We start from the raw sequence: 26597 nt of genomic DNA on the forward strand, positions 1-26597 counted from the left end.
ATCCCAAAGTTATTGCAACGTTTACACCCAATATCCAAGAACCTGTTTCATGGAATCCAGTCATTTGCCTTTAGATATTAATGTAATCGCTGGAAAAAATAAGCCCGCACTGGAATAATCAGTGACGTGTATTAAATAAAAAAAGAAGTCATTTCTGTTGTATAAAGAATGGCAGAAAGTTGAATAAACAGTGATCTCTGCTCAATGAAAAGAGAAACCCGTTCTGTATGTGATAGAATGGTCTGAGTTGGATTAAAAGGGGGCAACATGTCCATTGACCGTTGCGTGCCTGGGCAAGCGCCAATGGGCAAGCGCCGCCCGGCTCCGCGCGCGCACGGACCTGCACCATGAAGTAGTGGCAGAAGCTCCAGGAGGGGTGCGTGCGCTTCTCCCGCAGTGCCCGCATGTCGTCCTCGAAGCGACCCAGGTTGCGCGTGAACGACATGAGCAGCAGCATGCGCAGCTTCGCCACGAAGGAGGCCCACGACTCCTGCGTTTTACTCGAGTCGCGCAGGGGGTCGGTAAGCACGACGCACCTAAAGACGGCGCCACCGCCCAGGGGGCAAAGGGGGGAGATGCATGGGTGTCAGGAGACTGTTCTTACACGAGGGTCCGGCTTGTTCGTACGTAACGATTCAATTGCACCGAATTGAGACTTACACGTAAGAAACATAGACAAAATTATTGAGCCAAAGCTGAAATGTGCATAAAGAAAAAGAGGTTCATGCTTGCAATAACAATGAGAGACAGAAAGCAGAACACATGGGGATTAGAGAAGATGACCTCTAAAAAGAATAAGTACGCTCGGGCTAGAAAGGACAACAGCGATGCACGACATTAATGATGGAGTGGAAGAAAAAGCAGAGAATATGCGAGAAGATGTCGAGCACAGAGAGAGAGTGGTGGAGTTAGATCATGTGCAGGAGCTGGACGGATTGTTACATCGTGGGACTGAGATATGGCGACGGCTTGGGGAGAGGCCTGAATTCAGCAGTGGTGGATTGATGGCTGTTGATGACGAACATTTCATCGATTAATGTATACAATTGTCTAAATAAGATCCTAATATTTACAATTTATATAAGGTATTACTCAGTATAATGGTTCAAACAAGACAGAAAATAAATATGAGACAGTCCAAAGAAGAAATTAAATAATTGTTTCTTGAATGAAATCATGACCCATAATTGTCAAATATCATTGACTTGTCGGGGGTGGATTCATATTCTTGGTTCTTTCGGTAAAGTCACGTAGAAGGGAAATAATAAAATAATAAAAATATAACATTATTATGTAGTATTTGTATGTTTTATTTGTATTCATTAATTATTGTTTTATTTTTATTATTTATTTCCCTTCTACGTGACTTTACCGAAAGAACCAAAAAGATGAATCCTTGCAGTCACGAAAGCTTTAAAACGAAATGGGGGTGTATTGTTACACGTCTACGACCAGTGGGAGAAACCCGGAGTGTCCTAATAATCCCCAATGCAATTTGGAATAAATATGATCAAACGCTGATATTCAGACAGCTTAATAATCTACTTACTGTACTGTATCTTACAGACATCTTGCTGCTCTACACAGTGTTTAACAAATATTATTACGCCCATACAAAGTATGAAACCTCCTACAAATACCTGTTGCAGACCTGCACTGCAAATGGCAAGCGTTATATATTGACATGTTGGTGAATATTGCTTTCCCAAGCACTTTTTTCCAGAGATGTACAGAGATCTCCATTAAGTACAACTGGGCAAAGTGATGAGGCAATGTGATTCAAATATATTTCTAAAACATGAATCCGGTCCCTAAAATGAAAAGCAACATCTAAAAGATAAAGCCATATTTGGCAAGTGGGAAACCACACTAGCTACTCAGACTATACCCTGAACCAAACTAGCCAACCCAACACTATTCTCAAACACAACCAAAGTAGCCAAACAAACCCTAACACTATCCTTATCTCTGACCATATGCCTAGCCCTAGCTTCACACCACATCCCTAACCCTAGCCCCATACGTGCCAGCGCCCACCACAGCTGCCTCACCGGTCGCTCTGCTTGTTACAGAAGTCGTTTCTGATCTTGTCGATGATTGAGGTTCGTGGCAGGGCAATGGGCTGCTTCTTCTTTCGGTTCTCATTCTCCACGAGCACCACCAGCCAGTCGGGGCTGTTGTACGTACGCAGCAGTGACTGCCAGCGCGTGATCTCTTCCTTCGTCGACGCCTTGTACACTTCCGACTCCTGCATACAGAACCCACAGCCAGAAAAGCTTCTGGTTACCCGATGCCAAGACTACCACAACTACCTCCACCAAACATATTCATCACCACCATTACCTGAAGTGTAAAAGTCCCAATTCATGGTCCAATAGATTGTTTTCCTTTGACAGTTCAGTAACAATATGGAAACTCTAAACCATTTTCAGCTGCACTGTTTTGAAAGTGGGAATGTGATAATGAATAACAAACATTTAATTTCGTTAAAATTAGTAGTTTTTTACTCGAGCAAAGCAAGATGATCATAACCTGTTGATAGCTCTGTAAAGATGATATAAAGCCCATATTCTGATTGCAGCAGTCAGTCAATCCACAGAACAGCTGCCATTGACTTCTCAACGAATGTTGCTCATTTTTATAAATCCTGACAGACATAAATAGTATTTTTGGAAATGAATTGACCAGTGAAATCAGAACGTAATGACTTAGGCTAACTTAAGTTTCCTGTGAAAATAGCTTCCAAGTGCAGAGTTAATCTATGGTGCTCATGTTAGCATTGTAATATGTAAGTATAAATGAAACATAATGCAACCAATTTTACTAGGAGCTACATTGAAAATGTCATTTTATTTAAAGCAAAGTTATGGTTTCACAGTAGTTTTAAAGTTTCATATTTTTACACATTATCATGTACACATGTTGTTTTCATATTGTTTTTCATTACTTTCTTTTCAAATTCATACATTGCATAACCACCTCCACACATACCTACTCACCTACCTACACACTTACCCAAAATGGGCATTACGTTTCCATTAACATGCTTAACAGCACGCTTTATGTCGTGCTGAGAACTCACGCAGCAATCCGTCCAGAATATGTGCAGGAAGGGGAATGTAAGCAGGGCCTTGCTTCCCTCCTTTGGCAGCAGATCTTCCTTGAACGCCACAAAGTTCGCTTCAAGGTTGATCATCTTTGGGGGACGCCCATATGACCTGCGCATGGCACCCATTCATTGAGTCACCCACTTCGTTCACAGAAATGCAACATTCTCAAAATCAATCTTAATTTAGGAGCTTTCGTGACTGCAGGAATTATTCTTTGGTTTTTTTCTCGGTTAAGTCACGTCTAAAAATAAAATAATAAATTAAAATAACATATTACGACGTTTCGATTGCAACACAAGCAATCATCATCAGGTATAAAAGAAATAGCAACAAAAATCTAACTAGAAAACTATAGACAGACATACAAGCAGACAGACATCACAACGGCACACAGAGAGAGGACACAAATCGGCACAAAGAGAGGGGTCGTTTCTGTGACGGTCCCTTAAATATAGAGAGGGGGGGCGGGGACGGAGAGAGGGAGGGGGCAGAGAGAATTAGCATATCAATGAGTGTACGGCAACGTACTGCTGTTGCAAGTAAGATGACAATGTGGAACGGGCACGCAAAATTGAAAACGGGCACGCAAAATTGAAAATTAGGAGACAGGCACACGAAAATTAAATAACCTAGCAAAATATCGAAATGTGATGTAATACAACACAGAGAGTCGGTTAACACACAATTAACGCATAGCCTGGTTGATTACGTGTTTCAAAATTTGCTAAGTTAGAATTTTAAGTGTGAAAATTCCAAAGAAAGGACACAGGCAGAGAGAACAAATAGTCAGAAAGAAAAAGGATAAGCTTAAAACTTCCCCGTAGAAGTGGTTCAATCTTAATTTAGGAGAATTTTGCGTGCCCGTTTTCAATTTTGCGTGCCCGTTCCACATTGTCATCTTACTTGCAACAGCAGTACGTTGCCGTACACTCATTGATATGCTAATTCTCTCTGCCCCCTCCCTCTCTCCGTCCCCGCCCCCCCTCTCTATATTTAAGGGACCGTCACAGAAACGACCCCTCTCTTTGTGCCGATTTGTGTCCTCTCTCTGTGTGCCGTTGTGATGTCTGTCTGCTTATATGTCTGTCTATAGTTTTCTAGTTAGATTTTTGTTGCTATTTCTTTTATACCTGATGATGATTGCTTGTGTTGCAATCGAAACGTCGTAATATGTTATTTTAATTTATTATTTTATTTTTAGACGTGACTTAACCGAAAAAAAAACAAAGAATAATTCCTGCAGTCACGAAAGCTCCTAAAGTAAGATTGAACCACTTCTACGGGGAAGTTTTAAGCTTATCCTTTTTCTTTCTGACTATTTGTTCTCTCTGCCTGTGTCCTTTCTTTGGAATTTTCACACTTAAAATTCTAACTTAGCAAATTTTGAAACACGTAATCAACCAGGCTATGCGTTAATTGTGTGTTAACCGACTCTCTGTGTTGTATTACATCACATTTCGATATTTTGCTAGGTTATTTAATTTTCGTGTGCCTGTCTCCTAATTTTCAATTTTGCGTGCCCGTTTTCAATTTTGCGTGCCCGTTCCACATTGTCATCTTACTTGCAACAGCAGTACGTTGCCGTACACTCATTGATATGCTAATTCTCTCTGCCCCCTCCCTCTCTCCGTCCCCGCCCCCCCTCTCTATATTTAAGGGACCGTCACAGAAACGACCCCTCTCTTTGTGCCGATTTGTGTCCTCTCTCTGTGTGCCGTTGTGATGTCTGTCTGCTTGTATGTCTGTCTATAGTTTTCTAGTTAGATTTTTGTTGCTATTTCTTTTATACCTGATGATGATTGCTTGTGTTGCAATCGAAACGTCGTAATATGTTATTTTAATTTATTATTTTATTTTTAGACGTGACTTAACCGAAAAAAACCAAAGAATAATTCTCAAAATCTTGCTACAGATGGATATTAATGCTTATAAGGTAATTCATGAAACTTGTAACCAAAAAAAAATAGTACTTATGATGTAGATTCCAAAATAGGCCATGTGTTGCGGGCTTTCTGACATGAGTCGTACCTTCATTAGTAAGAAACGAGACCTGAAAGTGATTTTTTTAAATACAGTACATAGCATCAGTAATAGCCGAGGCACATGTTGATGCTGACAGTGCCGTTCCCCTCATCATCATCTCACAGATCTCCGAGAGCCTCGTGCACGTTCCCTCATGATGGTGTGGATGATGGTGTGGATGATGGTGTTGACGGCGGTGTTGCGAATGGAGATGGTGATGTAATAACCCTCACGCACACCACCATGACCTTCGTGTACGTTCGATTATAGTACGAATGGTGATGGTGCTTGTTGCAATGGTGTTGATCGCGATAGTGTTGATGACATGTCACTGCAGTGACATGCTGTGGTCATGTCCCTGTAGTGATGTAAGAAAAAGTATGTCACAAATTCAAGTTACAGTCTATTATTTCAAACTATACTTCAAACTCGTGTTGAACGACTCAGGACATGCAGCCTAGATACGAAACAATTCATTTTTTTGGTTGCCTATAGATTTTTGGACGAATGTATTTCAGCTGCATTTTTATAAATTATGACGTTCTCGCATTTATGAGCCTTAGCAACCTACTTTTAATGTTTGATGGCTCAGAAATATTGTAAGGTGTGTCAAATGCAGACAGCAACACTTACCGCCTCCATTCAACTGCTTCTTTTGGGAGTTGTTGCACCAGGGTTTGGTAAATAGATGAGAACAGGGATTGGTCTCCACCACCTGCATGCAATGAAAAAAATTGCCCCTGGTATTACACAAAACAGCTGTGTTTACCATAAGCAAGTAATGAATGTTTAGGATGTGTTAAACAAAAACACATATCTGGGTCAAGGGCACCAACAAGTAACAAAACCAAATTCAGATAAAAACCATAGCATGCACTGTCATGCTATATCAATAATAGTGATGCACAATCCTTTGTTAATCTACTGAGGAATCAAGGCTTCCTTCTTCCTTAAGTCGACTTGGTTTTGGGTGTTAACCGCACTGTACCATGCTGGTCAGTGCAGGTTGGTGAATGGGTGTGGTACTCCGTACCGATTCAGACCTACTGGACATCTGTGAAAAGAGCTTCATAGCATATCGGATTTCTCCAGGATAAATATTATGATTCTGAGAGCTCACTCACCACCGTTCTTAGCCGTGTCCAGGAATAAAACTCAGGTCGCTGGGTTCATATGCCAATGCATTAACCACTGCACCACCAATATCTACCTGCATGCTGGATTGTGGGTATCACAGTCATTAGCATACAAAAGTGCCTGCTACACTACTTTAAAATAAAGAAATAAATTTCACTACCTGAATATTGGACTTTTGGTCCAACATCTTACATCGGCATGTGTTAATGCAAGGAAACGGACTTGGTTTTGCATTTCTGTCGTGTATTGAATAGACCCCATGACATTCAGGCCACACAGAAGCATTCTTTAATTTGCCACGGTCTGCTAAGGCTCATAAATGCGAGAACGTCATAATTTATAAAAATGCAGCTGAAAAACATTCGTCCAAAAATCTATAGGCTGACTCACAGGTCTTGTACTGAAGGTGGTGCTGGCAATACTGTACACTGTAGTTGTCAGCATTTAACCTCGTTAGAGCCCAATGACTAAACTCTCTTTTAACGTACAGTATTGAAATACTAAATGTAAACAATTGACCTAAAAGGGCTCTCGCACGTTTAATAAACATACGTTCAATTAGTACAGCACTGTGATATTAAGATGTACAATTGTATTACAATAATGTACACCACGCCAATGACTAAACTACCCGCAATGCGCCCGATCTCGGAAGCTAAGTCGAGTTGAACCTGGATCGTGCTCCCACGTCTATGCTCCCCGCACGTACCAACCCGCACGAACCATCGTGGTGGCACGTTCTGTTGACGTGACAACCCTTACTAGTTGGCTGTGTCGGGTGGTGGCGGGTTTAACGACACACATCTACCTCGACCAGGCAGCGTGGTACAGTAGTACGGTCAAAATACCTCCCAGGGCCATCACGGCGAAGAAGAGGCCCTGACCGAGCAGTGCATTGCCGAAAGGGCTTGGCATGTACAAGATATACCCGCCATATCGATATGCCCGCCATATGAAAACACCAACATGCTAATTAATTGCTCCGAGCCTTCACGCACTGCGTATCGATATTGTCCACGTTCGTATGCCGGGACCTACCACAACTACAGTACACCTCAGCAATGTTTTTTAACATCACAACCGAATGCACCGAAGAACCGCGCACGTAAAATATTGCAGTATTCATGTAATGCGAACAATAACCATTATTATTATTAATAGTTAAACTAACGTGGGATTATAGTTCGGAAGCACTGGGGCCTGGTCCGATTCCAGGAGCAGTCCCAGACCCACACATTGATTCCGACACACGCGCACGCGTTAATATTGTATCTTACACGTCACTATGGGCCTGTTCTCCATCGTGTAGACCACTGGCTTCTCCTCACTCGCCATGGCCACGAAGTTTTGTTGTTTATTTCCGCGTCTTTAATTCGTGACAGAAATAAACATCGGCGCTGATTACTGCCCAGACCGAGACGCCGGGGCCCGTGACGTCACTTCCGACAACACCGCTCGCGAGCGACGGCGATGCCAGATCAGAGGAGAAACCCTCCAGATCAAGGGGGTGAGAGGTGGGGGGGGGTGACAAAAACCTCTAGAACTCCATCATCGTTGTCATCAGCCCAGGCTGGTTTATGTTGAACTTCTTTCGCACCGTACGTAGCCAACCGTGGCTAATCGGAGGTGCGGGGGAAGGACAACAAACTAAACACAAAAACAAGTTCTATAAAGAATGAGTTTGTGAAGCTAGATTATTTAAGAGTGCGTAGCTACAGTGGCTTCCTAATATGGGAAGGAGCGTTCCAGACGGCCGCAGAAGCGCGCCTGAAAGCGCCGCGCGATGCAGTGACCGTCTCTGTTCGATGGCGAGCCATGATCTGTCTACTGCTGGATGAGTGCGTCCCCAAAGCCATCGCCATCCGTCACTGTGCTGTCATGCAACAATAACAATCATTACTCCTGACACGGGGGTCGGGAAACAAAATAACAAGAAACATTTTTTTAGAATTCAGTAAAAAGAATCCCTCAATATGTCCAGAGCCGCCGCGATGTCGGTGGTCCTGGGTGACGAGGCAGCCGTGAAGAGCCACCTGGTGGCTGAGGCCTGCACCTGCAGCTACCGGGAAACGCAGCAGGACAGCTGACAGCCGTACCAATGAGTGACAGCAAATAAAAAATAGTTGGTGTTCGGACTTTTCTAATGATAAGCAAAGAAGGAGTGGTTTTGTGCTTAGCGTCACTGTGGGGGCCGACGCCCTCCACCCCCTTCACCCCCCTCCTCCTCTCGCCGGGCCCCCGCCGATCGGGCGATCGCCCCCCCCACCACAAAAGGTGAACTCACGAGGGGCGCTTTCCCACGCAAGGTGAGCGTTGAACAAAAGAACCGGCGGCGGCATGAATATGCACCCCCCCCGGGGTGGATAAGCCTTAATCCGCTGTGCGAACAGAGGCGAATGCCAGCGGGAAAGTAACGGCGGGGATAGGGCGATGGGGCACGCCTCACCGTCAACGCGATTTCTACTGCGTCAACGCGCTGTGTAAAGCGCGCTGTGTAAAGCGCGCTGGGCAGTTGGTAGAGACGGAGACAACGACGAGAAGAATGGTGAAGACGACGAGAAGAATGGCGACGAAGGACTTGAGCAGCACGACAGGGATCCCACTCCAACAACAGCCCCGAGGTCCCCCACAGGGGCCCCTCTTATGACGTCAGCGTGGCCACGCCCCCTTTCTGGAACCTACCAGCGGGATCCTGGTGTGCCCCTTCTGTGGCCTTTCCCCTAGATCCCCCTCTCGCGTATATCCTGGCCTGCTGACGTCAGGACTGCGGTACGCCGCAGATCCCCTTTTCTGCCAGCAGCCAGCGCTATGCCACTACAAATGTGTGATGACTCTCGGACAACACAAACTGTAGAGGGTTTCTTTATTTCTTATTTAGGGTGCTTCACGCAGATAACTTGGTCAGTGATGACACGCAGAGAACTTGACCAGGGATGGCACGCAGAGAACTTGGGCCAGGGATGGCACGCAAGTGGCGACGACACGAAGACGGTCGACCCCGATCCCACGGCAGCCTCGAACCTCGTCTCTCGCCTCCTTTTATCCCCGGCCACGCCCCCTTTCTTGAACTCCTTTGATGGTTCCCCCTGTGTCTCAACTCGCCCTCTGTTAATCTCAATCCCCCCTAATTACTACACGTGACTGCTCGACCATGCACTGTCCCTGCACCCTCTGCACACGCACTGGCTCTACAAATGTAAAAACATTTGTTATTGCACACTCCTATGAGTCCAGTCCATCACGAATGTGCATTGATCACGTATTGAAGTAGGCTCTCTGAAACAACATTGTTTTGAGTATTCTTGGTTCTTTCGGTAAAGTCACGTAGATAGAAAAAATTATAAAAGAAACATGACGTTTCGGTCGCAACACAAGCGTCCGTCATCAGGTGAGAAAATAATTATCTGCTGTTGTGGCTTTATATAGGCACGGGAGGAGGGGAATGGGGTTTGTAGAGTCGTGGCTGCACGCCACAAACCCTCCCCCCTCTCCTCGTGAACTCCTGCAGCCACGACTCTAAAATAAGTATAACCAGTAAAAACAAAGTTTTTCACTAAATCCTTTATATGCGTGGCAGCGAACTTAATATAAAGGATTTAAAGAAATATATTCGCCTGTGGAGGACGCGGGGATCGATCCCACGACCTTTGGCATGGGAAGCGAAGGCGCTACCAACTGCGCTACTCCGCCACGGCCTGTGGAGGGGTTACGCTCTGGGCTCTTATACTGTGACGTTCAGCCAAAGCGATGAATGAGTTCTATTTGAATATACGTAAAATATTTTTTTTTTGCCTAAAAAGTGTAACATTTTGGGAATTTTCTTTCACGAACATTAATTGTCTGTCACAACGAGTCTGTGTGGAAAATGTCAGCTCGATTGGATCACGGGAAGTGGGTTAAAAAACGAGCGGAAAATTTGCACGGTCGCAAGCAAGCAAGCACGCAAGCAAGCAAGCACGCAAGCAAGCACTCAAGCAAGCAAGCAAGCGAACTTAATATAAAAGATTTAAAAAAAAACTCCCCCCCCCTTCCGATGTCAAGGTATTATTGTACACTTCCTGTGCTTTTAGCAGTTAGCCGGTATCTCATACGTGCCAATAGGGGGCGGAAGAGGGGCTGAGCCCCAGTGTTAATGGACCATGGGCCACGGGGCCCAACCGTAACCGAGATGCAGACCTCAGACCCCAGGAGGGGGGCTGGGGGATGACATCACCCCCCAGGTTCTGCGAGAAGGATCGAGAAGGGAGGTGTGGCCGGGGCAGAGCGAGCCACGGCTCTCTATAAAAGCCGGATCTCTGGACGGTCCCGGCAGTCGTCGTCCATCTGAAGACAGGAAGCCTCCTGAGGACTGGAGAGCCCTGCCAAGGGTCGGCTCCAGCTTGTTTACCAGTGAAGATTCAAGCTTCACTCACGGGAGACCTGTAGATTAACCAGTGAGCGGCGTATTAGATTGGAGAGTAACCTCCATAGCGTATCAGGTGTGACGGTCCGTTACCCCTCTATGTGTTAAGTGTTAATTGTTAATAAAACTGTTGCCTCGGAGAAGTTCCCTTCTAGTCATTAAACCCACGACACCTATATAAAGCCACAACAGCAGATCATTATTTCTCACCTGATGACGGACGCTTGTGTTGCGACCGAAACATCGTGTTTCTTTTATTTATTTTTTCTACCTACGTGACTTTACCGATAGAACCAGAGTATGGATTCCTGCAGTCACGAAAGCTTCAAATCAAGACTAAAAATAATACAATTTAAATAAAAAAATACAAATAAGAAATTGAAAATAATAAAAGCAACACACCACAATAAAAATAAGAAAATGAAAATTGTAAAATAAAATTAAAATAATAAAAGCAAAAAACCCACGACGCTTCGATCGCAACACAAGCGGTCTTCATCAGGCGGAGAGAAAAGAGGGGGCAAGCCTCCAAATGTCGCTGTTTCTGAGGCGCTATGAGGGCTCCAGAGTGAGTGGGCGGGGGACGGGCGCTGCCCAGGCAGCTCGCTCCTGCAGGAGCAAAGCAAAGGGGGAGTTGGGAGGAGGCGAGCTTTGTTTTGCTCCAAGGGTCATGGGCCCTGGGACCTACTACACCCATTTCAAACCTTGAACAGCCTGCTTCAGCAGCTTTACCTTTTTTCTCCTAAATGACGATTGCTTGTGCTGCGATCGAAACGTGATATTTTATTATTTTTTCTATTACGTTACTTTACCGAAAGACCCAATGAATATATTTTCAATTTATTAGAATTTTATTTTACTATTTTTTATTGTGGTTTTTTGCTTTTATTATTTGAATTTTTTTTGTTTGTTTTAGTTTTCTATCTACGTGACTCTCTATAGGCAGTGTGAGTTCAGTGACATCGGTACGTGTAGTGTAATAGCGCCGGCTGGTGACCAGCAGCGGCAACTGCGGTGGACAAACAGGACACACGCCGGTGAGCATCTACACGGCTGTGTGTCGGCAGGGCGGAGGAACCGGGGCAAGGGTCATGGAGGGCCCGATCTGCTGGAAGCCCCTGGAACCTGCTGCTCGTGGGTTCGAGAAGGGAGGCGCAGCCAGGCCGCGCTGGGAGCAGGAAAGGGGACGAAAGCGGCAACTCGGGGCTGCCGGTTTTGGATCGTCTCGTCGTCGCTGCCGTCTTCGCTCGATATTGCGCTGCTGGACAGCCCGTCAGCTGTCTCTGTCAGCGCCGTCGGTGTTAAGACGGCTCGCGTTGTCTCGGCTAGCGACTGTAGAGTGTGCAGGCGAGATTGTGTGTTCAATAAAGGTGCCTCTACAAACCTCGTCTCCGACTCACCGACACAAGTGTATCATCACCTTGTTGCTCTGCTAGCACTCCACGTTGCTCATCATCAGGATTAGTAACATCCATGCTACGTTGATGTTTTTTTCAGGAAACTGTCTCGTGGATTCAATTGAGTAGTTTGAATTGGGGAACTCGTTTCAAAGATCATCTCATTGATGAAACACCTTTCATCACAGTTTTCTCTTTGCATTTTTAAGTTATGTGCATCTTTTCTTGCATTCTCTTTTGCAAACGCTTTCATTTCTTCTCATAAAGCTTTCACTGCAACTTAATCATAGCATTATGTCGCTTCAATATCTTAGCTTTCACTGAGCTCTTTCTTCGAATGGCACAGGTCACAACAAAAATGTAAAAATACCAAAAACGCCAAATCCAGCCACCTGTAAAATAAAAAATTATCAACCAAATGACACAGCGTGTAGTAATTAAAATTCAATAATTTTGATAACATATAAAGCAATACAAGACCATCTAATAGATGAGGCCATCTTATTATACACGACACATTTTAATACACATCTTCAATCGCTCTAGTTACCCAGAGCCCTGTTAGGCTTCATCTTCCGCTGCCCAGTCACTTTAAAGATTAAATGCAATAACTACACTTCGTCCACGAGGCAGTGGAGTTCACGTTTTTAGTAAAAACTAAAATTGCTCCAAAGATCACGTAATATTCATATTTTGTTTGTACGCCATTAGCAGGGCTACATTGTAACAGGGCTGTATGTGTACACGATGAGTAATCATCAGAGGTTGCGATTGTCACGGAGGTCAAGGAGATCGTGAATTTGAAGAATCTCATCTTGGAAATAATGGCGGAGGGGTATAGATCAACCTCAATGCAACCAGGTGCCCCCATATAGTGGTTCTAACCATGGCTTTTGGTGTGGCCTTTGCCCCATTTCATTATCTTACCTTTAAGTGAATTTGTAGTTGTTTCTGCACACCACGACTATGATTCTTTCCTATAAATAACAGTACCATGCCAAAATCGTAGCCTTAACCATACCCCAAGACATCTCCGGTTAAGTCAGGTTAAAATAGGCCCCGGACTGTATGGCGAAAATTACTTGAGTGCTGCAAGGGGGAATTAGAAAGCACTTCCAACAGCTATAAAGAAACTTAAAACAGTGTATTGAGAAGTTATAGAAGAGATGTGTTAAGGGATGTAATATATGGAGCTAGGAGAGAGATGTATTTAAAGTGATAGAAGCGATAACGAGCTTTATTCGTAAGAGATATGTACAGTATGTAGGTGATAAGATATGTCATCATGAGCATGCATATATATTGGGGAGTGGTAGTGTATATCTGAACTGGTCCTGGGCCTCCCCCATGAGTGTGAATTTATAGTTGAACTTGCAAGCATGTGTGTGCCTGTATGTATTTGAGTGTGCCTTAACATCAGCCCCACAAAAACTAAAAACCAAGCACCTGCCTGGATATTGTGTCAAACACTCCACCCCCTCAACTCCCCATTGATGATGCGGCAGGTGTGAAGACAGTGGAGAGGTTTCCACACTTATGGAGTGTGCTTATGACCAGCTCGGTTTGGCAGTGGAGGTCTCATCCGAATCAGTCGAGTGGCATTATCATTTAATTGGCTGTCTAACGCTATGTGAAGCTACCAGGTCTTTCACTCCAGACAGGTTTTCTTGGCCACGAATGTATGTAGATCTTCTTTAACACTGTATGTAGCCAACTGTGATAATCGGAGACGTAGGGGAAGGACAGTAAACTAAACACAGGAAGCAGTTTTAAATTTAGATTCAAAAGTGCATAGCTTACTAATATCGGAATAGCGTTCCAGACGGTCGCAGAAGCGCATCTGAAATCTTGCGATGCAGTGACCATCATGCTTTCCCTTCTCTATTTTTGAGGTGTGGGCACCTCTGCTGGGGCATCTGCGTCTGTTTGAAATATTCAGGCTGTCCTTTCTCCAATCCACCCTGGGTTTAACCAGGCTGGATTGTGTGAGCAGTTTACAAATTATTGAAATATCTGGACACGGTCCCATCGGTGAGTTCTTCAGGCAGGCGAGGCTGCGTTTTCTGGGTTATGTAGCCCGCATGCCCAGCCACAGCATGCCCAAGCAGCTTCTGTTTGGCTGGATATAGGGGGCTAAACGGGAACGGAGCAAGCTGGAAAATAAATTGAGCTGATGGGGTATAAGAGGATGTGGAGTGCACATGCCTATAACTGGTACCAGCAGTGTCAAGATTAGCCTGTGGAGGAGGCTCATATGAATGACGCTAATGGGCAGGACGCTACTGCGCAGTTGGAGGCAGTCGCCCTCCAACAACAGTGGAGGGCGGAGGAGCGATGCTCACGAGTGGAACGCCGAGCAGCTAAAACACAGTAAGTTGGCACAGTAGGGGGCACAGACAATCCATAGCACCTGGGCCTGTCCCGTGACCTCCTGCCAGCAAGCCTTCACCACTGCACGTGGCCTTAAAGTACACATAGCCTGGCACAAGTGCCATGGTGATGTCACTGCCACTTGAATGGCAGCTGTTGTTGTTTTTCACACGTGGATACATAACTGTCTGCCCCATTCTCTCCCCCAGTCAACCTCAATTAAATCTAAGTAGGAATGTAAATATTTATCCCTTTAGTGATTGCAGAAATTGTCATAATTTAGGGTCACAATTCGATCCAGGAATCTTGCATTCTTTAAAAAAAAATGTAATTGTAGTTTTGTTATTCCCATGATCCTGAATTGAATATCCTCTCCACCAATTGCCTAGTTCTGGGTATATATCAGCTCATGAAGGGTGGTAAAATTCAGATCGACGATGACTAAGATTTGCTTGTTGGAGTCGAATAGTCTCGTGTACTTAATAAAAGGCTGGTTTGCTAAAAACATTGTCAACATGAGTATTCATGTTTCTGGCCACATTGTAAAAAACATTTCAATTATAATCTCAAGCAGTGTCATATAAACAAAAGCTATATTTCACATCCAGAGAGTCTTACAAGTATAACTTACGTGCAATTCATCATAAAAGACAAGAATGATGTGAATATTAAAGTACAGTGATAACATATACAATAATAAAGGCATAGTTATAAGGCTCCTTGAAATTGATTTCATTATTAGGAGGGAAGAACGTGAGCAAACTTTTGTTTTTTGTTCAGGCGAAGGTGCTCACCAAGATACATTCACGCGAATCCATCATCCAGTGAGCTGCTGGGCAGCTTTTGCCAATTTCAAGTGGAAAATTTCCAAATAAACAGACATTTTCGGTTAAACTTTGGAGTAAACCACCTGAGTGCCAATACATGTCAAAGAAGTCTTCACACTCAAATAAGCATTGGGGAATGGTTGTTTCCCTTAAAGGTCTCGAGGTAATGTAGGACATTCCAAACTCCTACGACAAAGACCAGATTATTCACGATACAGCCATTGCTGACTTCTCATTAAGTGGGACAAATTCTACATGAAATAGAGGGATGAAGAACTAAGTTAACCCCTGGCTGGAAGTTGATCTCATGACCCTCTGGGAGCTGAGTGGTTTGGCACACCTCAATGAGCTCCATTGCTACAATGTCAACATCAACTTTCAATATCTGCTCTGACACTATTCTACCATTTGCCTATATGTATTCTATGTCTTCTCCTTTGTTAGCAGTTACAATAGCAAAACACAACTTTAAATTGTTGCTGTGGTAGCACGCTGCTGTTTACCAAAGTCCAGGTCACGATGTCCTCATGGCCAATGACGATGATGCCAGCACACCATGCCAATGCTTCCTTCCTTTCACCAGATGCCACTTAAATGGGGGGTGGGGGAGTAAGCGAGATGCTCTACTGTGGGACTTTTGGTGGAAGAAGCCTTAAACCCAGGGCTGCCATCCTGGGAAGAGTCGGCTGAGGTTGTTGGGGTCGGTGGCTTGCTGAATGAGAAGGTTGACCTGGCCCGGGACGCTGAGCACCGAGCCCTCCTCCACGCCCTTCAGCTTCTGCTGCAGCCGCATGAGCACGCGCTCTGCCATCTTGTTGAGGCTCTGCGGGTCCATCCTGCACGCGGCCACGGTCAGAGACACAACATCAACACGGCCCAAGACCCAACAACAATTCTAGATTTGAAGCTTTCGTGACTGCAAGGAATCATCTTCTTAGGTTTTTTCGGTAAAGTCACGTAGAAAGTAAAATAAAATAAAAACAAAAATCACGACGTTTCGGAGGCAACACAAGTCTCCGTCCCACCTGATGACGGAGACTTGTGTTGCCTCCGAAACGTCGTGATTTTTGTTTTTATTTTATTTTACTTTCTACGTGACTTTACCGAAAAAACCTAAGAAGATGACCCAACAACAACATGGTTTGAGACAACAACACCATCACCAGTCCGAGATGCAATAACAATACCGTCTGAGACACAATAAAAATAGAGCAGCGTTGCAACAGCAGCAATGGACGTGGCAACAGCAGTGTGCAACCATAACAACAATGAACAAAAGTGCATTACCCACTTGGATATGGATAAAAAAACATGAACACTGACAAAAGTGGACCAAAAACTGAAAAGTGCACAAGTAAGTATGGAGGGACGCATGCTGTGATTACTCTGAGATAGAACTAAGAGTATGAAACTCAGGGTACAAATGTAAATCAGATACATCATACTGTGAAAGGAAGTGGGCTTCGACAGATCATATCACGAGAAGGAATGATGGCCGATGGACGAGATTGGTAGCATAAAGGCAGCAAAAGAAAAAATAAACCCAAGCGAATAACCAGCACAGCGATGAGCTTGGTTTACGTGCAGGCATGAGACAGGAAAGGCTTCCATCCAGCTGTATACAGGCCAGAGCTGATGGCAATTCGTTTTTAGGGGGTTCATTGTCCTCTCAGAGTCCCCTGCTGAAGCCGTCTGGTCACCTGGAGACCTGAGCATCTCATCGGAGCAATGGAGCTGCCTTGGTCTGAGCCACGTGCTCTCTCCTCACCCGTTTCGTTCCTGGTGCACGGCCCTCCCAGATGCAGGCGCTCTCCCCAGCGTGGGGCCCATGGTGGAGGTGCCCTCAGTCTCGTCCTCGGCTCGTGTCTGCAGCGTCAGCGCTTTCAGGGGGTTCATCGTCCAGTCAAACAGTGGATCGAACAGCAGCACCTGCCAAGAAAGATTTGGGGGGTTGATTGTTTAGGATCAAAGAAGCACATGAACATATATTATATAACAGTAATGACCTATTTGCCCAGGAAATCAACAATGCGGTCAAATGATAATTGTTTTTTTACCCTTTTATCTGGCAACAATAAAAGGGTAAATAAAAGGGTAAATAACCAATTATCATATTTTGATACTGGCAAATGAGGTTCCAATGGTGTAAATGCGGTCAAAGACAATTTTTCAGGAGGGTCCTGCATTTAAATGTTTTGCCAACACCAATGTGTTTTTAGGGAAGAAATGGAACATCCAGAGGAAAGTCATACAGGAGGAGACCATATAAACTACACGAAGAAATGCGCCCGAGTCAGAAACTGAACCGAGCTCCTCCTTGTCGTGAGGCACACACAAGTGTTACGACTGTGCAACCCTGTCGCCACTGACATTGCAATGATGTAAACAAAGTGTATCTATCAAGGAGGGCTTCACTGTCAGGCTTTTTTCAGTCCTGTATTAACATGTTAGGTCCATTCCTTTTTCATAAGAGTTTTGCATGGGGGAAGGAATTGGAATACCCAAAAGAATCCACATATATGAGAAGATAAAACTCAAACAGCCATATGGCTTGCTGTACTGCCATCACCTGTTCACCTTAAAGCCCCAGCAGGTTTTGAAGTTTTACATATCTTGTGATCTACCAACCTTTATCTACAAAGCACGAGGTTACAGATATATACCCACCACACTCATCAAACGTTCCCTGTTTATCCAAAATATGCAGTTGGGCAAGATCTGTTAGAGAGAGCCAATCGATGGAGGCACACCACACCTATAGCATGGCCCACACATGCCTGTCTGCCCCTTCACTTAAAAACAGACTGGACTCGTTCACATTTTCATTTGAATCAACCTTTGGGTGGCTCAGGCCAGTGTTAGTCACCAGGCGCCATTGGTGTCATATCAGTGAATAACAATCAAACACAGGCTGCCCGGATCACAGTGCAACAGTGTTTAAGACGTTGATGGTTCCCTCATGCACAAACATAGGCATTGTTTTATGTTTGTGCATTTAAAATAATAATAAAAAAATTTCAATGACAATTGTACACAGACAGTCTTTTGTCACATTCACTGCTGGATGGCAGTCTCTCTCTCGATGCCACGCCGGTCACTGATTGGACAACACTTTACACGATGCCGATCAGTGCTGATTGGTGGAGATGGGAAGCACAGATGTGGGTGCACAGAGGTATCGTACAGCAGTGGATTTTGGTGCACTGACTTCTGACAACAATGTAGCCTCGTATTAAAACATTACTTGAACTAAAAACCAAAACAACAACAATATATGTTAAATAATGTAGTATATAAGTGCGAATGGGAACAGACCTCAACAATGGTTAGTAGGGCCTCCTGAGAATTCCTCATGACCTCCATTGTCTTCTCACAGCACCTGCACACAGGGATCGGTGTTAGTGCTCTCTTTGACAATTCTCCAATTCCATCACTACGACCACCATGACTACCACCACAACCACCATCACAACTACCACGACCATCACCAGCACCACCAATACCAGCACTCGTACCAGAAACAGCTTTAACATCACCACTACCACCACGCCAACTCTTACATTAAAAATAATACATGAAGATGTTGATGCTGGTGATGTATCAATGTATGTTGTACTTATTTCACACCGTACATAGCCAACCATCTTAAATCAGAGGTGCGGGGAAGAACAACAAACTATACTCTAAAGGGTATGGATTCCTGCAGTCACGAAAGCTTCAAATCAAGATTGAACAACAAACCAAACACAAAAAGCAGTTATAAAGAAAAGATCTTAACTTAAAGCTTTCGTGACTGCAGGAATTCATATTCTTTTGGTCTTTCGGTAAATGTCACATTGATAGGTTCAAAGAAAATAGCAACAAAAAAAACTTTTGATTACAATAACAGCGATTGAAACTTCGTATTTTTTTGTTATTTTTTTGTTATTTTATTTGAACCTATCTACGTGACTTTACCGAAAGACCCAAAGAATTTTAAGAAAATAGTTTTCAAAAACTGATAAATGGCAAAACAAAAAAATATTACAATGATAATATTGATAAAAATGCTTCGGCAATGATGACAGCACTGTTTATAATGGAAACCAAGGTGATGACGACAATGACCACTAAGATGATGACAATGACGGCAACGATGATCAACGCGAACGCAATCACGATGACATGAGCGCAACGAAGGGAAGCGTTGCCTGCGGAAGACGCCCTCCACGCCCGTGACGCCCATTCCATCCACGATGTCTCGCGTCAGTCGGAACGGCACAGTCTCGGGAGTCGGTAGTACGCGGCCTTGCTCGAACGCAACACCTGGACGAGCGCGCAGCAACAACATTGTGTCCCAGGGTGGTTCCTCTACTCCCAATTAAAAACACGATGCAACGCGCACTTTCAAGTCAAAGCCAATGTGTCCCCCTTATCAGATGAACCAAGTGGGGCAGAGTCCTTGCCTCCATTGACAACCTTAAGCCAGTTATAAGACAAATAGTAATCCACATTCCTATGCTGCTTGTCAGTCGATTAACAACCACCGTTAACTTTAGACAATCTGGTGACCCACTTTCTTGATCCTGGAGGGTGATGGGCTGAGCCTATCCCAAACTACTATTTTAACCAATGTCCTTCAGATTTTTGGTCAGGATCTCCAACAATGGCAAGTGGCTAGGTTACACAGCTGCTTATAGAACTTTAAACCACCTGCCTCTATATGAAGTACTCGAACTCTCAAAAGATTAAAATATCCCAGGATATGAATCAACAAAGAGTCGGCAATTGATTCCTGCATCGTGGTCCGAATTTGCCAAGTTAGAAACTTACCTGCAAAGTAGTTACATAACTGAGTAAAATAATTAGGAGATTCCTCCGACCGATGTGAACATAGCACTTTTGTGATATTTTTTTCTAAGAACTGCACTAACGCTATGGTATATACTAATTATTTTTATCCCTAATGAATACAATCCGTTGAATCGTCGCACAGTGGGTGAATCGTCGCATCCCGAGCGATCAAGCTGCCGGTGGAGCGAGAGTCGTCGAGTACCCAGGTCGATGTGTACGAGCTCGGCCGAGTTGAGGTCGATGAGGATATTTTGCACGTGGCGGTCGCCCAGCCCCACGATGTAGCCCACTGCACCGACGGGGAGCACACGCGGAGTGGAGGGGGAGGGTTACAGCGAAACGACAATAACAATGTACGGTAACATTCGGATTATCACATCCAATAATGCTGATGCCAGCGTACTCCTCACCATCACTTTCTTTCTTCTGCTAGATCATTGACACTTAACATCCACTGTGTGTTCTTACATCGTCCCAGTTTCTGGTTTTAGGTCTTCCCCTTCGTGTAGAGTCGACATCCTTCAAGGACCATTCCTACAGTCTCTTCAAGACCACCCGGCTCTCGGTCTGCCGCTTGGGTGCCGACTTCTGGATGCCCCTCCAAGTGCCTGTCTTGGTACCCTGCCCACTTCCACCCTGCACGTGTCCCTCACATCGCAACCTCCTATGCCTGTTCACATCTACTTTGGTGCCTTTCTTCAACCTATTCGGTGATGTGAATCCAATGCAGAACGTAGAAGAACCAGTGGAATTACATTTATCCCAGTGTGGCTAACACGTGCTGTGGATTAACCGTGCTAGGTAGCTGTGTGTATAATTTATAACAATAAAAACTTTCCCTAATGCACGGAATTAAACCAATTCTTATATTGCGAGATAGATTAGGAACTCGTTAGACAAGAATACAAGACTCATCCGGGCTGAAAACTAACAAGAGTCATAATACTGCAGTAACATGATTTCCAGACGGCAAAAGGCACGATTGTGATCAAAATATCAGTCCTCTCATCATGCTTTGCATGTAACGTGAAATCACTATACTATGTGTGGAATGCACAAAGCCTCGTTTGAAACCACCAACTAAAAAAAAAGAGGAAACACTTATTATAAATGCATCTCTTTTGAATTGATAGTGTATAGGTCCCTTTATCCAAACCAACATCATACCTTTTAATGCCATAAAAATATTATTCATCTGATGTAAATGAAACTGACATGTTGAATTCGTAGAACTGGAAGATGCCATATTAAGTAAAAAAAGTAAATTAAATTTGATGGGTTTGTTTCAGTCATTGATGACTGGACTGAGACCATCAACTTGAGAACCTGGTTTAATCATGGGCGGTGGTCCAGATTCGAACTTGGGGTCTCAGCAGAGATAGCCGAGTGCTCTGACCCCTGAGCCACCCGGCTCCACCTACTAAAAGTTACATTTCTAAGAGTATCCCAAAGTAGAAGATAACTAAAAAACACCGAGATACCAACGGGGGACTGACCGATGGAGGAGGTGGCGACGCTGCGCGTGTAGGAGAGGCGTCGCTCAAACCACACGGCCGGGTCCAGGAAGCGTTCCCAGAAGAAGTGGCGGAAAACAGGCCGGAAGTGGTGGCACAACTCCTGGTAAGCGAGGAACAAGTCCCCGTTCCTACGGTCCTGCGCCGCAACATGTGGACAGCGCGGCACACCCATCCACCCATCCATCAAGGTCGGCTATCGTTACATGGCCATGGGGTTGAGCTGCCATTAGGGGCTCCTCTCAGCTGAAAACCTGAGCTCTGAGATGTTTCTTGCATTATGGGCACAACATAAATACAAGTTGTTGTTGTCCTTGTTCTTAAGGTTGGCTTTACGACCGATACCTGGCAAAAAACTTAGGGCTTAGTTTGTACAAAGAAGATACGGTAATGGGCTTCAGGCTTAATCCTTAGAAGCTAAACACTAAAATAAACATACACACATTTTTACATTAAATTCTTACAGCTTAGGCCTAAGGCTTTCCAGGTTAGGTTTCAAAGCTGTATTACTAAGGGTTTAGTGATAAGAAGTGGGGGCAGCCCTGGTTACCAGAGGGCCCTTACATTCATGAATTTGCGACAGTGCATGGAGGGCCAGTCGTTGGGCCGGTACTTGGTGTGGGCGCCCGTGTCCTTGTGGACGAGGTAGTCGCCGATGGGCACGGTGCCCACGCACCACTCGAGCACGCCGCTCCGCTGTGACAGAGGCACCACCTTACAGGTCCCACGTGGGAGGGGGCGGCACAGGCAAGGCACCCCATCTCGTTAGCCCAGTGAGCGGTAAGAAGAAGGCGCCAAGGGAAGAGACACAGCCCACACCCGTGACGCCGATCGTTAAACCCGGCATAATTGAGTATGACGAGGACGCACGATCACCCACCTTGTACGTGCGGATGCTGAGCTTGCGGGTGCGTGTCTCTGCGCTCCCGGCCAGCAGCTCATTGCACATGTGGAAAACCTGCTGCATGACGGCGTCCTGACGCAGGTCGTCACGGCCCTGCCAAGCGAGGCAATACAAACTATAAAGTCACCATCATTATCGTCACAATCATCACGGTCATGGATACTGCTCTTGTTGTCACTGTACGAACTCCATAGCTATTATTGTTTGCCGTAACAGTCACACAGATTTTATTTTTGGTGGCGATGCCCTGTGTCCCTTTGTTGTAATTACAGAATTGTGCAACCCTGAGCGATTAAATAAACGTGTTTTTTAACCAGCTGCTAGACTGATCTTGACAGGGTCCTTAAAAATAAGACTGACAATCCCATCTCAGACAGGGTCTTTAGACAACAGACTTAGAATTTTAGACAATAAGCTGGCAGACCAGTTTGTTTGAAGGGGCCTTTGGACAACGTGCATCAGAATATATTTGTGCAGCACCATTTGTTTGGCCCTGTCTCATTGTATCGGGTCCTCTGCTGCGGAGCTGCTGTTCCTTAATATCCAAATCACCTTTACAAGCTGCCTGTACGTTCGTCCATCTGATCCCTCGCAGTCGATGATTTTGGGGAGGTTAACGCCTCCGGCGAGCCGGAAGTGTGGCCGGAAAGCACGCACCGTCACGAGGTCAGGGTACTGCCCCGTCGGGTCCACCTGAAGGTGTGGGAAGAAATTCGGAACATTGATTACGTATCAGCTTCCAATAAGTCAAAACTCCACAGGATATAGTCAAGTCAATATACAAGCATTTAGTCAACAACGTTATTTCAATAACAAAGTCAGTGTTGAGGTTTGTGTTATGCAGCACTTTGTGTTTTACAACCAGGACATGTTTAGCGTTGGAGGTGTGTAGTGATGAGCTGTGGGGGAGACAATGACAAACCATGGGTGGACACTTAAGAGTAGGGGTGTCAGCCTATATTGTGGGTTATACACTGAGAAGTCACCAACTTCCACCTTCAAGCAGCAGGTCAACGCATAGATCCTTTCCTACTCTGCAACCCATCTCACGCACACATTGTATGCAGGGGATACGCACGCACACCCACAAACACTTCACAAATCCACAGAGAGCCAACTGTACACGGCATAGCACAATGGTAGTGACACACAATGCCTACTTGTTGAACAATGGCATTCACACGAGACGTGCAGGGCATACTCAGTAGAGCAACAATGAATATCTGACACCTCACTGAACATTTGACATTACAATGAACACTCGAAACAGACGATGTCCGAGCACACAGAGTTGGATGCAGCTCACAGCGTTGATCAGGAGGCCCTCCTGCAGACTCGCGCTCTCCGCTCCCACAGCACCCTCTCTCGCTGCCAAGCGCCAGGAGCTCTCGCGCACTCTCCCGTACCTCACCCCTCGGGACCTCGAGCCAGGAATTCCGCTCGTCACCAGACTCCTATTCTCCACACTACAGCTGTTGCTGCAGGATCTCTGCAGTTGCTGGCTCAGTGCTCTCACCTCTTAAGCCAATCATCCACCACCCACCCTGTGTACCAAGGAGAATTGGTTTACCTTCAGTTCCAATGTGGGGATAACAACTTTGTACAGATTTCTGATGTCCTTGATGGGCTGATCCTTTGGAATGAGCAAATCCTCTGCAAATCAAAATGCAGACATTCTTCAATAAAAACAGACTCTCAAAAAATATATATTTTGCTTCTAGTTTTATTGGAGATACTTTTTTACAATTATTTTATGGAAAAAGCAAGAGGCACCAGGAGAGAGCTGATGAAAGACAAGGACATGTAAGGCAAGGAAAGTAAAGACAGGAGGTGCGAGAGAGGCAGATGTCATGGGGCTTCCCCAAGTCATCAAAGGTGCTCACTCGTCTGCTTGCGCGAGGCCTCGGCGTTCATGTTGGCGAGCACGATGTAAGCGTCGCACAGCTTCTCCGTGTCACGCACCAGCTCAGGCTGCTGCTTTCGCACCTGTTCCACGAGGTCCCGCGTCGCCCTGACGCGATCCTGCCCACGAACGCGCATGCACACATGCAACACACTCGCCGGCACACTTGCACTTGTCCACAACAAACACACAGATATGCACAAACGCAGGAACTCGTACACATGCACTAGAGTTCTTAAGATAGGAACGAGCGGTAGTGTATTGGCACTAATAATGTACATGCACTCTTATGAATCGGTAGTGTCTGGGTAAAGCTGCAGGTTGGGTTAGGGTTAGAGTAATCTTAAATAATAATACACTAAGACACTTTTTTCCTGCAACATCCTGCCCCTCTGGTTGGCTGCTTGGTCGCGGTGACGTTACGCACCGCAACCAATCGGCGTGCGCGACAGGACTCGTTAACATAATTTGATGCTTCGCAATTTTATACTGGCCGCTCGCTGAGCGTTGCCTCAAGTATCAATTAGCTGTCAACGTTATGATACAAACTTTCGATGCTAAAACAAAGGTGAGACACTCTGCCGCGATATTTCTCCTGCCTCAGCAGTCCTCCTGCTGTATTTTTTCACCTGAAGACGATTGCTTGTGTTGCGATCGAAACGTCGTGATGTTTTATTATTTTTATTCCATTTGCGTGACTTTACCGAAAGACCCAAAGAGTGTGAGACACCCTATCCATGCAATAATTAATATTCCTGTGCTGCAAAATGCAACATTATTTGCAACTCACTGCCATACCACTCTATGGCCAGTCCCTGCCCGTTCACTGGTCCAATTAATGATCGTACGTCGACACACTCATTGGACGAAAGCCCCACTTATGACAACACGTAGATAACACATTCTGTGAAGTAACTGTTTCAACAGAACTTGCAAACACCTACTCGCACTGGCGACACGAACCGCCAAGCTTTGGTTTGGCGGAGCGATCCTCCGCCAGCTGTTAAGTCCTAACATTACTGCTGTGAGTGTGTTTGTTGAGAGTGTGTGTACACGTGCGTGTGTTTTGTGTATGTGTTTTGTGTTTGTGTGTATGTCAGGAGCGGCAGTATAGCGGTTAGCTATGAACCCAGCGAACCGAGTTCGATTCTCCCTCACGCCCAACCCGTGACAATCATCGCACCCGAGATCGTCTCCCCGAGGTCGACTCAGCCTAAAATGAGTACCTAGTGCGGTGTGTAAATATCGCCACTAGGGAGACAAAGGCGGTCAGGCATGGTGTTGGCCACCCACCCTCTAGTGTGCCGTTTCAGCCTTCGTAGGTGCTCACTAACTGCACTTGCCCCAACAATCTGTTAAGGCTACACGGAGCGGTAGTGTAGAGCTCAGCGCGACGCTGCATTAGAAACCTGTCAAGCCGAGTTTCATTCCAGTGACAATTATCTGAACCGCTCCTGGGCCTCCCCTAGGTCGACTCAGCATCAAATAAGTACCTGGGTGCGGTGTGTGTAGTAAACATCGTCAATGGGGGAGACTAAAGTGGTCTTGCTTGGTGCTGGTCACCCATTCTTTTGTGTGCCATGCCGGCCTTCATTAAGTGCTACTCGCTAATAGTCTGTTGATTCTTGATTTGAAGCTTTCGTGACTGCAGGAATCCATACTCTTTGGTTCTTTCGGTAAAGTCACATAGGTAGAAAAAAAAAAAAATCACGACGTTTCGGGCGCAACACAAGCGTCCATCATCAGGTTATACGAGGGATCTTTGTATTTGTGTGCATGTGAAAGTGAGTGTGTGTACCTTGACAGCTGTCATGATTATCCCCTAGGACCTACGTTGATTTAACCTCAAATGCGTACCTGGTGTATAAACAACGCCACTGGGGAGACAAAGGCGGCCGGGCGTGGTGCTGACCACTCACCCTGTTGTGTGCCGTTCCGGCTTTCAGATGTGCTGCTCGCTAACAACACTTGTCCATAAAGTCTATTAAGGCTATACGGGGGATCTGTGTCTTTGTGTGCACATGTGAAAGTCAGTGTGTGTTTATGTGTGTATGTCTTCGGGGACTGCCCAAATCCTTGCGGAAGTTTCGCAGGTTCCTGCTCGTGTCTAAATATTGATAAAGGCTGCGTTAGGGTTAAAGATATGGTCTGAGTAATGGGATGAATTGTAACAGAGTA

At 45.3% G+C, this 26597-nt stretch overlaps 2 protein-coding genes across 8 annotated transcripts in view; both read right to left on the reverse strand.

Moving 5' to 3' along the window:
* Window positions 1–8865, reverse strand: part of TRAPPC10 (trafficking protein particle complex subunit 10) — a 33701-nt gene extending 24836 nt beyond the window's left edge. Inside the window, exons 1-5 of one of the 3 annotated variants that reach the window (XM_078616230.1) lie at window positions 8716–8865; window positions 5766–5847; window positions 3083–3218; window positions 2052–2248; window positions 341–536 (exon numbers count right to left, since the gene is read on the reverse strand). In XM_078616230.1, the coding sequence (XP_078472356.1) occupies window positions 341–536; window positions 2052–2248; window positions 3083–3196 (507 nt within the window). In that variant the 5' untranslated portion in view covers window positions 3197–3218; window positions 5766–5847; window positions 8716–8865. Of the gene's footprint in view, window positions 1–340; window positions 537–2051; window positions 2249–3082; window positions 3219–5765; window positions 5848–7546; window positions 7741–8715 lie in introns of those variants that run through there. The other 2 variants (XM_078616228.1, XM_078616229.1) reach the window with 2 other exon arrangements.
* Window positions 8866–13287: 4422 nt separating this feature from the next.
* Window positions 13288–26597, reverse strand: part of LOC144734162 (serine-protein kinase ATM-like) — a 71141-nt gene continuing 57831 nt past the window's right edge. For all 5 annotated transcript variants that reach the window (XM_078616235.1, XM_078616234.1, XM_078616232.1 and 2 more), the window contains exons 54-64: window positions 24400–24538; window positions 24087–24169; window positions 23069–23209; window positions 22493–22609; window positions 22177–22326; window positions 21595–21751; window positions 20301–20387; window positions 19456–19570; window positions 18581–18644; window positions 17034–17194; window positions 13288–16101 (exon numbers count right to left, since the gene is read on the reverse strand). In XM_078616235.1, the coding sequence (XP_078472361.1) occupies window positions 15918–16101; window positions 17034–17194; window positions 18581–18644; window positions 19456–19570; window positions 20301–20387; window positions 21595–21751; window positions 22177–22326; window positions 22493–22609; window positions 23069–23209; window positions 24087–24169; window positions 24400–24538 (1398 nt within the window). In that variant the 3' untranslated portion in view covers window positions 13288–15917. The remainder of the gene's footprint in view (window positions 16102–17033; window positions 17195–18580; window positions 18645–19455; window positions 19571–20300; window positions 20388–21594; window positions 21752–22176; window positions 22327–22492; window positions 22610–23068; window positions 23210–24086; window positions 24170–24399; window positions 24539–26597) is intronic.

This window comes from Lampetra planeri, chromosome 50, assembly GCF_965212315.1.
Source record: "Lampetra planeri chromosome 50, kcLamPlan1.2.h2, whole genome shotgun sequence".
NCBI lineage: Eukaryota > Metazoa > Chordata > Hyperoartia > Petromyzontiformes > Petromyzontidae > Lampetra > Lampetra planeri.